At 41.8% G+C, this 12,043-nt stretch overlaps 1 protein-coding gene across 1 annotated transcript in view; it reads right to left on the bottom strand.

The window, feature by feature from the left end:
* The window catches only part of LOC311230003 (phosphatidylinositol 5-phosphate 4-kinase type-2 gamma-like), a gene marked incomplete at its 3' end in the record, with an annotated part of 75,376 nt that overhangs the window by 59,576 nt on the left and 3,757 nt on the right, over positions 1–12,043 (bottom strand). The window contains 2 exon segments of the mRNA XM_084316131.1: positions 6,007–6,156; positions 9,187–9,283. Of these exon segments, the coding sequence (XP_084172257.1) occupies positions 6,007–6,156; positions 9,187–9,283 (247 nt within the window).

Below are 12,043 nucleotides of genomic sequence, written 5' to 3'. Positions count from 1 at the left end.
TATTGCCTATATTTATGTATTTCTACTGGCCCTCCACCCTCCCCCATGCTGATATGATGCCTGAATTTCCCCAAGGGGATCAATAAAGGAATATCTTATCTTATCTTCTTTTGTGTTTTTGTATTGTTATACGTGTTAGAAAATGTAATATCTTGAAAAAGGTAAACCGTTAAAGATCATTCAGAGGCCCCATAATTACTCATGCGATCCGGATATGGCGTGAATCACAAAAAAAAAATCCTAACCCACAAAAATGGCACAATCATACTCCCTTATTCAATAACAATGCTCTCTTAATTGGAAAACGACCTATAAGATTCCCTATATGGGAAGAGCAAGGCATACACTCATTAGGGGATGTTTTTAACAAACAGGGTTTTTGTAGTGATAAAGAAATACGCAAAAAATTTAATCTCACCAAGTCCACATGGCTTTTTCACAAACAGTTAGAGCTATGTTTGAAGTCTCACGGTGTTCCATTAGACAGACCAATTGAACACCACAGATACCACAAATTCTTCTACGCAAGAGAGACATCGAGAGGTTTTGTTTCAGAATTTTATCATCAATTACTAACGTCCTCGTATGAAACCCTCCAACTTGACTCTGTCTGGAGGAGGGATATACCAGACCTGGAAAATGACTTTGATTGGCAAGGAGCCTGGGCAAATGTCCGACTTACATCAAGGAACCCGGATCATCAACAAATCAATCTTAACTATATTCACAGGACATACTTGACTCCTATAAGACTGTGCCAAATGGGGCTTAAACAAGATTCCAAATGCACCCAATGTACAAATGGGGACGAAGGGACATTTATAATAATAATAATAATAATACATCTATTTTATATAGCGCTTTTCCAGGTGCTCAAAGACGCTTTACATGGGCAGGAGAGACAAACTATGGCAAAACAAAAAAACAGAACAAAAATAATACATGACAAAAATAAAATAAAATAACACCGACAGAATTAGAGGTCAAAAGCACATGTATTGGGACTGCTCACCAGTTAAGGCATTCTGGAAAGATGTGACCCAACAAATATCAAAACTCGTATCTTGGAATATACCTGTACACCCCTCGGTATTATTATTGAATGATGTTTTTGAGTTTGCAGTGAATCCACAGCTAAAGAGATTGGTTTTATCGGGTATCACAGTAGCCAAAAAGCTGATCGCATCACGCTGGTTTCAACCGGAAAAAATGTGCCGTAAAGTTTGGTTTCTTACATATCTCGATGTAATTTACCATGAAATATCTACAGCAAGAATTCTGGGTCTCAATGAATCCAAAATGTCAATGTGGTTAGAAGTGGTGGAGAGAATAAAAGCTAGCTTATAATGGTAGTGTCTGGTTAGGTGCGAGGGATAGTGGAGGTACTTCTCAAGGTGGGGTCCGGGAGGGGGGGGTTCGAGCTGAGCATATGTGTGTAGTTTTTTTTTTTAGATAACAGGTATTATGGGTATATCTTATATAAGACAACTAACTAAAAGGTGATCTCATTGGATGTGCCCTGACAATTAATGCTTGTATATCTTATCGTGTGTTGTCATGTTTGTTTATATGTTTGTTTAAAAAATAATAAAAAAATAAAATACAAAAAAAGATCATTCAGAGGGTCCTGGTTATTTCACACATCAGCTGAAACACTCCTTTAAAGATTGGCAGATTTGTAACTAATTAAGAATCAACGGGCCGCCGTTACAGATACAGTAAATATACTGAGTTACAAGTAAGACAGACTCTTCTCACCTAGCCTTGGACCCACACTGTCTGTCTCTTATCGTGATTCATATACCAGCCACTCATATTTCTAGGCATTGTACCCACTGGACACGCAGAGGGCATTGTCAGCGGCTCAAACAATCACACGTTCCGGCCTGTCAGCGGGACAGGGAGGCAATCTGGCAGCCGACCGCGGGGTCGTGACCTCTGTGGTGTTGCTGGTAACTATCTCACCGGCACGTGTCAACCACCCCCCCCCCTCCTTTTGACAGCTTCATAAGACGCTGTCTATGGTTATTTCCCGTCTCCTCCCTCGTTCAAAGAAGAAGTGATGGGAACGGTCTGTGGAGATAAGTAGGCGGTAGAACAGCATGGGCAGCCATTATTTGAGACGGAAGTATAACCTTGGGGCCTGTATCCGTCATGTGTTCCAGACTAACGGGATGGATGGGAGCCTGTGTGTGTGTGTGTGTGTGTGTGTGTGTGTGTGTGTGTGTGTGTGTGTGTGTGTGTGTGTGTGTGTGTGTGTGTGTGTGTGTGTGTGTGTGTAGGTGTGTGTGTGTGTGTGTGTGTGTGTGTGTGTGTGTGTCATTTCGTCATTTCGATCATCAATTCACACGTGCACTTTCACATGAAGTACCAATTCACTTAGAGATTATACTGTGTATAAATATCTTGGCTTGTGGCTCGATGAGAAATTTTCATTTAGGTTCCATGTGGATATTCTTGCTTCCAAACTGCGACAGCAGCTTGGCTTCCTGTATAGAAATAGATCCAGCTTTCCCAGTGATTAGTAGAAAGAGGATTGTTGAAGCTGTTTTCTTGTCAATTTTGGACTATGGTGGTGATGTGATTTATAAGCATGCTGCAGCTTCAAAACCATTGGACTCTATCATTTTGCCCTCAGATTTATTACTGGTTGACAGATATGATACCCACCACTGTGTCCTACATGAAAAGGTTGGATGGCCTTCTCTGGTTGAAAGGCTTAACTATCATTGGTATTTGTTTATTTTTAAAGCCCTTATTGGTAAACATCCATCTTACATCACAACACTATTGGAATGGAATCTTGGAACCTATTCTATGCGTTCAAATGACTGGTTGATTCTTAGGGTTCCTCCAGTTTGCTCTGAACTATGAAAAACTACTTTTTCCTTTGATGCTTCCAACACCTGGAATGCCCTCCGACTGACTCTGAAGCTGAAGGTTCTTCCTTCTCTTGCTGCATTCCTGTATGATCTCCAACCACTGTGTGTTGACTTGTAACTGTCTTAACTGATTTTCTATCGTTTATTAGTCTTATTTATTGTGCCTATATTATGTATGAAATTTAAACTACGTCTTGTTTTGTGAGCTTGTCGTTGCTGTAAATTAGGGTAACCTCAGTGTCTTAGGAGTTGAAATAAAGGTTTGAAATTAAAATTAAATGAGAAATAAAAAGTTGCAGCAGCACGTCAGCCTCTCTCATAAAGAAGATGGTAAAGAAAGATAAAGATTCAGGTAACGTGTTTAAACAACAAACCTTATCTTGGGAAAAACAAGAAAACAGAAATCAGTTTATTATCTAACATGAAACCTCAACACTTTAGCTCCCTTTACTCACAGGGATCAGGAATTGGTCTATAGCCTCGTACACTAGTTATCACAGTCACTGTCTGTCACAAGTCGGGACTTGAGAACTAGAGACTCACATCACCGTACCGACTGTCTTGTATTTTGCACTAGAGACTCCTATCACTGGACTCTCATCACTGGACTATCTTGTGTTTGTACTTTTTATATTATTATATTGTATTTGTATCTATACCTTAAGTGTATCTATAGTGTATATAGATACTGGACTGTATAGGACTGTGAAGCTATGCATCCCCCACCCTGTATCCACCCCCCCCCCCCCCCCCCCATGCTGCTTTGACACCCGAATTTCCCCAAGGGGATCAATAAAGGATTATCTTATCTTATCTTTATCAAGTGATATGCATCCATCCATAATCGCTGCTCAAGGCCAATAAGGTCTTGTCCACAAAATAAACACCCTTTCAAATGTATCCAATGACACTCAATATGAAGCGTTGCTGTCCGTGGTTCTGAAAGCCCCAGTCTGACACTGGAGCTGGAGCAGTGGCGACAATGTGGTCTAATGTGGAGCCTGGTCTGTTTGCTTATGAAACAGATCAGATTAATCTGGGATCTACTACAATATCGTCACAGGCAAAGCCACCTCCCTGCACTTAGGCGTTTAAATATAGACCTACAATCCTACATAAATCAGTTCTGTTTGACTGTATTTTACGTTATTATGCACTGGTTCTTTTGATATCTTTGCAGAAGCATTCAGTCTATTTGCAATATTGATACTGGATAGGTTTAGATCAGCTAGCTACTGTAGGTTAGTGGCTCGTAACACTTTCAAACATCAAAATAAACGGATGTTTTTATTTTAGGATTACCTGGCCTATATCTGAACACCTGAAACATGTGATACCGAGCATCTGGGAGTATCCTCAGCTGCACGGGAATTTGAAGTTTTATGTTGATCTGACCTACGGTTTGGGAGCAAATACAATAGGGTTCCAGTAGTTTCGCTGCTTGGACCCCTAATGATAAAACCACCAATAACAACAATAGGATTTAGCCCCCTCTGGACTTGCACCCTGACAGTGTTGTAGTCGAGTCACTAAATCTCAAGTCTGAGTCGAGTCTCAAGTCCCCCAGTGTTCGAGTCCAAGTCCAAGTCCGAGTCACCAAAGAAGAGCCTGAGTCGAGTCCCCATTACCCTAGTCCGAGTCCAAGTCATCAAGGTTGAGTCTACTCCACTCTGGCAGTCAAAGCTGACATACAAATAAAAAAAAAGGTCTACATTAAACATAAATGACACAGCATTGACACATGACACTGTTTCAAAGGGGGTTAATTTACTTTGTGACACAATAGACAAACAAATGCACTAGGCATCAATGTCTTTTGCCAAATGATTAGAGCCTATTATTATTTTATAAAAAATTTGATAACCTGTATTTATCAATTAACAAGTCCGAGTCCTCATCTGCACCTTCCGAGTCCGAATGCAGTCGATGCTTGAGTCCAAGTCCAAGTCTGAGTCATCAGTGCTCAAGTCCAAGTCGAGTCACGAGTCCTGAAAATCAGTCCAGGACTCAGACTCGAGTGCTACTATACTTATACTACTACCTATCATGCTAATATGTCTATACTACTGTGCACTCAGAGTGTAACACTCAAGCTCAATATTATTTGACGAACAATGCCAGAGATATACCCTTCCTGCTGACTTGTTGCTTTGGATAAAAGCATCAGCTAAATGACTACATGTAAATGTGAAGTGCTGTGCCTGTGAGCTGCCACTAGGGGCAAATTGGCTAACTGTGAGTGAGTGAGTGAGTGAGTGAGTGAGTGAGTGAGTGAGTGAGTGAGTGAGTGAGTGAGTGAGTGAGTGAGTGAGTGAGTGAGTGAGTGAGTGAGTGAGTGAGTGAATGAATGAATGCATGAATGAATGGGTTAATTATTAGAGACACTGCTATGAGGTGCGTCTATGTGCTTTACATCTAATAAAGACGATACAAGAAATTGCAGGGAGAAAAAAATAAGGATTAAAGGGGAACTCCAACATTTTGGGAAATTAGCTTATTTAACATCTTCCCTGGAGTTAGACAAGAAGATACATACCTTTTTTGTCTCTGTGCGTGCATTTTAGCTTTGGGAATAGACGCTCCGTTAGCATAGCTTAGCTTCATCACTGGAAGTGAGGCAGGACAGTAGCCTTACAGTGCCTTACAGTGTATTGCAAGGTCTGACATTGACCAAATTTGATATGCATGACCTTGGTGGGCTCTAGGTCAACTCCTGAAAAGGGGGTCAATGTCAGACCTTGCAATCAAAAGTTAGGGGGCGCACTGAAATTATGGCTAGGGTTATTAGCCCCCTAACTTTTGATTGCAAAGTCTGACATTGACCCCCTTTTCAGGAGTTGACCTAGAGCCCACCAAGGTCATGCATATCAAGTTTGGTCAATGTCAGACCTTGCAATACACTGTAAGGCACTGTAAGGCTACTGTCCTGCCTCACTTCCAGTGATGAAGCTAAGCTATGCTAACGGAGCGTCTATTCCCAAAGCTAAAATGCACGCACAGAGACAAAAAAGGTATGTATCTTCTTGTCTAACTCCAGGGAAGATGTTAAATAAGCTAATTTCCCAAAATGTTGGAGTTCCCCTTTAAGCACAATAAAGGAGCTTACCGTGTACGTCAGCCTTACCTGGTGGTATTCACACAGAATATTGTGCATATCCTCCACCTCCTCACTGGAGACCTGTTTCACTACTAGGGTTCGGTCATATGATGTCAGGAACAGGCCCATCCCTAGTCCCTCTCCGTCTTTGATAGGAGGCCTGCGAGCCAGAGACACCTGTTGGTCAGTAATATTATGGCATAACTTACATCACCAGAGACACCTGTTGGTCAGTAATATTATGGCATAACTTACATCACCAGAGACACCCGTTGGTCAGTAATATTATGGCATAACTTACATCACCAGAGACACCTGTTGGTCAGTAATATTATGGCATAACTTACATCACCAGAGACACCTGTTGGTCAGTAATATTATGGCATAACTTACATCACCAGAGACACCTGTTGGTCAGTAATATTATGGCATAACTTACATCACCAGAGACACCTGTTGGTCAGTAATATTATGGCATAACTTACATCACCAGAGACACCTGTTGGTCAGTAATATTATGGCATAACTTACATCACCAGAGACACCTGTTGGTCAGTAATATTATGGCATAACTTACATCACCAGAGACACCTGGTGGTCAGTAATATTATGGCATAACTTACATCACCAGAGACACCTGGTGGTCAGTAATATTATGGCATAACTTACATCACCAGAGACACCTGTTGGTCAGTAATATTATGGCATAACTTACATCACCAGAGACACCAGGTGGTCAGTAATATTATGGCATAACTTACATCACCAGAGACACCAGGTGGTCAGTAATATTATGGCATAGCTTACATCACCAGAGACACCCCTGAACTGATTGCCTTTATTTCTTGTAACATAAATTCATATAATACAGCATACAGACCCTCACCTGCACCTTTGTTTACACAATTTATTTGTTCTCATATTTTTATATTCAGATCAAATTGTATTGCCTATATTTATGTATTTCTACTATTACCCTGTCCATACCTGTACCTCCCCTCCCCCATGCTGCTATGATGCTCGGATTTCCCCAAGGGGATCAATAAAGTAATATCTTATCTTATCCCTGTTTTATTTGGTTCCAATGTACAGTGAGTGCAGACTCTTTTCTCAAACATAATTTAGGCTTGAAGTAATATTTATATAATAATAAAAAAAAAACGAACAGGTGGAAATAGGACACAGTGGTAATGATGCCTCTACTGTAAATTATGAATGAATGGATAATCATTGCATTAACTCATTGACTGCCAGGCTGTTTTTCCATCTGTACTCCCTGGCGCCAGCATTTTTGAAAATGTTCACGATGTTTGCAATGCAGACCCATCGTATATTCTATATTATAGCTATGGAGACAATAGCTCATTTGAAAGGCAATATTTATACTCCGACAGGGAACAAACCGTTTATTTCTACATATCTTCGTTCCTGCGCAATCCCAGGCTAAAACACGTCCTGTTTCAAAATAATCCAGTCTTGTTTTCTGGAACGTGAGATATTACGTGTTTTCTGTGCAGCATGCGCATTTCGTGCGGGTTGCTCGCCTGACACCTATATTATTTCCAGGTCAAAGGTAAACATGACCATAGGATTCACAAAGCCACCATGGGGGGGGGGGGTCCCTCGCAGACTCGTTTTCTGACGCTGGGATCATCACATGCATGTTTTATGATGGGGTTCGGTAAAATAGACGTTACCTTTGTCAGCAGGTCCACCAAAACCCTGTCCACTCTTGCTCCGAAGTGTCTGAGTCAGAACAGGAACAATTTAAATAAATAACGTTAGTTGGCTCTAGGCAATCACCATTGCTGAACGTTAGTTGGCTCTAGTCTGGAGATAACGTTACATCCAAACAGCCTGTTTGAAAATACTAGAATCCAACATAGTCTGGTGAAAACGCACCTTATGTAAACGCACCCCCACAGTAAACTAGCCCAGTTCAAAAGGTAGGCGATACTGCCACCTATCGGGATTCGATCGTCGTTTCAATTCGAATTCACTCAGAGGTACCAGGATCACACAACAAGGTCCGGCTGACTGTTTAGTATAATCATAATAAAAAAAATTATAAAAACTAGTATGCTCGTTTTTGGCGGTGAACGCATGGGAGCCAGAAACGAGTATACTAGTTTTTGGCGTTCAATGAGTTAATATAGCGCTTTTTCTAGACACTCAAATCGCTTTACAATGTAGAGCGGAAATTGCCTCCTTCACCACCACTGTGTAGCAGCCAACCTTGGGCTACGCAGGCTCAATGGCTGCCATACACTGGCACCAGGCACACATCACAACGGCTGAAAGGCTCAGGAGACAGAGATTGATATCAGCCAATTAAAAGGGAAGGGAAGATTAGGTGGCCTTGATGTCAGAGACCAGATTGGGAATCTTGGGTTCTTTAACGACTGAATTCAGTCGGGACCTCGGTTTACCGTGGGATCCGAAAGGATGATGCACATAACACAAACACGTCCTGGGCTTTATACGAGCGCAGAACCGGGCAGAGCAGAGCAGATGGCTCAACTGGGTCACCGGAAACATGCAAATATTATGCAAACAAAATGCAAAGGTGGAAGAGCAAACATCCTTTCTAGTTACGCAAATGACATAAGCGCAGATGAATTGGACTAATGATGCCGCTTCTAAAGTGTCACTTAAGGAAAATAAAGATATATCAGATAGATTTAAGATTTTCAGGAGTTTTTATTTTTCGTCACATACATACACGGGACATGTAGTGAAATGTAGATGGCCGTGCCCGCCTCGATTGTGCAAAAATACAAACAGAATAGAATAATAAAATAGAATAGATAATAAAATAGAATAGACATGATCAAAAGTAATACGAATAAAATACTAAGCTTAAGAAATAAAGGTAATGAGTAATATATACAATAATATACAAATATACAGTTGTTTTTAAAGTTACCTTTTTGTAGTGTATTTGTGTGAGAGAGTGTAAGTGAGGATGTGTGATGTGTGTGTGTGCGCGTGCGTGTGTGTGTGCGTGTGTGTGTGTGTTCATGTGTGCTTGTGTGTGGAGAGATAGTTTTTAGGTGTAAAGACAGCCTTCTCGTATCACAGATCAGCTCCCTTTTATTCTTCTTCTAAAACACAGACTTGGAATTGCAACAACATGCAACAAGAGTGATTATTCTCTGATGTTGTTGATCATTGATTGTTTGGATATTTCCTTTTAAAAATACACACCTGGTAATTCTGATCCTGGACCCCAAAGTGTTCTCTGAGGTTCCTGAACACCTGCGGACAATACTCTTTGAATTTGAACTGTCCAGGAAGATTCTCCCTGAGGGGGGAAGAAAAGTGAAATATGAATGTTATGACCTTGTTGTAGTTGTGACGTCCAGATAGATGTGTTCATGGGGTTTATCGATGAAAACAAAAGTAGAGTGACAAACAATTATATTGAAATAGTGTGATGTGGGCGGCTAAGTGGCGCAGTGGGCAAGGCGCTCGCCACTAACGCAGGAGATGCTGGGTTCGAGCCCAGCTCTCTGCGTTGCTTCTGGCTTGGCTGGTCGTTCATACTAATACAATTGGCAGTGTTAGGGGTGGGAAAGCCGGTGGGTGGGGATCGGACGTTGTGGACAGCGACTCCTACAGGTCGGTTGGTGCGCCTGTACAGCAGAATCAGGAAGTATCGGGGGCAGCTACTCCTCGCCGCTGAGAGATCGCGCTGTGCAGGTGAAAAGATGCGACAGGCTGCTTCCTCGAGTACCGGAGGGGACACGTGATGCAAGGCTTGGTCCTCACTGCAGCCGACCAGTGGGAGGCATGGTCTAACAACGTTCGAGACAGGGGAGGGTAGAATTGGATAATACGAAATTGGGATGGGAGAAAAATAGAAAATGGGGAGAAAAAGTAGATAAAAAAAAAAGAAATAATGTGATGTGATATGGGCTCAGGAGGTAGAGCGACCGTCGGGTAATCGGAAGGTTCCTGGTTCGGATTCCAGCTCCTCCCGGCAGCGTGTCAAAATGTCCATGAGCGAGACACGCCAACACTTTGGGAAATCTTCCTCTCTGTGTGTTCAGTAGAAAAGCTATCTGGCTGCATGTTAGCCTAGCTTAGCACAATGAATGGCAGCGGACATGGCCGGTTAGCCTTCGGGAGAGGTGTTAGTTGGACAATGCCTAGGCTAACCGGCCATGTCCACTTCCATTCATTGTGCTAAGCTAGGCTAAAGTGCAGCCAGATAGCTTTCTACTGAACGCACAGAGAGGAAACTGGTATCTATCTTCTTGTCTCTCTCTCTCTCTTGAGAAGACGATAAGCTAATTTCCCCAAATGTTGGCGTGTTCTCTTAACCCCCTAACTGCTCCCGATGAGCAGGTTGGCACCTTGCATGGTCGACCCCGCCATCGGTGAGTGAATGTGTGAGTGAATGTGTGAGTGAATGGGTGAGTGAACGGGTCAGTGAATGTGTGAGTGAATGTGTGAGTGAATGGGTGAGTGAACGGGTCAGTGAATGTGTGAGTGAATGTGTGAGTGAATGTGTGAGTGAATGTGTGAGTGAATGTGTGAGTGAATGTGTGAGTGAATGTGTGAGTGAACGGGTGAGTGAACGGGTCAGTGAATGTGTGAGTGAATGTGTGAGTGAATGTGTGAGTGAATGTGTGAGTGAACGGGTGAGTGAACGGGTGAGTGAATGTGTGAGTGAATGTGTGAGTGAATGTGTGAGTGAATGTGTGAGTGAATGTGTGAGTGAATGTGTGAGTGAACGGGTGAGTGAACGGGTCAGTGAATGTGTGAGTGAATGTGTGAGTGAATGTGTGAGTGAATGTGTGAGTGAACGGGTGAGTGAACGGGTGAGTGAATGTGTGAGTGAATGTGTGAGTGAATGGGTAAAATGTGAGGAACAAGTGGTAAAGCACTTTGGATAAAAGCACTATCATCAAACCTTTATTTAACCAGGAATAAAAACCCATTGAGACCGAGGTCTCTTTTTCAAGGGTGATCTGGCCAAGAAGGCAATCACGAATTATGACAACACATAGTACATAACAAAGCACAATACACATACAGTATATAGACTACCATACAACAACAAGTACAAATAAAATTCTGATTAATAAAATACAAGCACAATAAAACAATAACAATCAACCTGTAGAAAGGTGCTACACATCAAAGCAGGAGCAGCACGTGGCAAGGATTTCAGATATTTTTAGTTTGAAGCAACACAAAGAGATTGGAGAGGCCAATTTGAAACCTTTCTGGAGGTCATTCCAGGACCAAGGACCAAAATAAAATAGGCTTCTTTTACTTGCCTCAGTCCGCACGGGCGGGATTTTAAAGCGCATCCAGGTGCTGGATCTGAGAGTTTTGAATGAATTCAAGCTTGGAACTGATGTACCATGGAAGTTTACCAAGAACAGCCTTATATATGATAACATACCAGTGCTGCAACCTGCGTGTCCATTTACCATTTACCATGATATGACATGCCGTGAGGCGAGGTGACGGCGGGCAACAGAACATATCGGAGCCCTCTGTTTTCGAAACTCCACCGTGCAAGTGACCAGGTAGAATAAAGTGACACCACACCCAGGTGCTAATTACCGGAAGTGAATGTAACCGAAATTAATGTGTGCAGTCAAAACAAATAAATGACACAGACTAAATACATTTAGGCTCCTACGACAGTATTTCTCTTGACAGGATGTTATCAGTAACACTTCATAATAACAGTGTTTATGACATATAACACCTGAGTAAGAACTACGTTATGAGCTAAATAGAATCCTGGTTCAACTCTTTTGTCAGCTTTCACAACAGCAGCCATGTAATAAGTATGTTTAGTTTTACAACAAATCACACATCCTAAAAGGATCAAGGATAGCAGAAAAAAGCCACAGACTTATTTCCATTGTGGTCCTTGGTCTCAGCAGCACATAGTATTTACATAATCTGATACATAAAAGTCTTCTGAGTTTACTGAGTTTATGCTATTTCATCCGTAACATAGTGGTGTAATGGTATGCCAATTAGGCAGTAATTTCAAAATAAAAGTCCTTCCTTTTCAGCCTTTGTGTGGTGTTTGTTA

The sequence above is a fragment of the Notolepis coatsorum genome (assembly GCF_963971535.1).
Source record: "Notolepis coatsorum genome assembly, chromosome: 6".
NCBI classification, from domain to species: Eukaryota; Metazoa; Chordata; class Actinopteri; order Aulopiformes; family Paralepididae; genus Notolepis; species Notolepis coatsorum.
The sequence above is the reverse complement of the archived record's forward strand: the minus strand, read 5'-3'. Positions and strand labels throughout refer to the sequence as shown.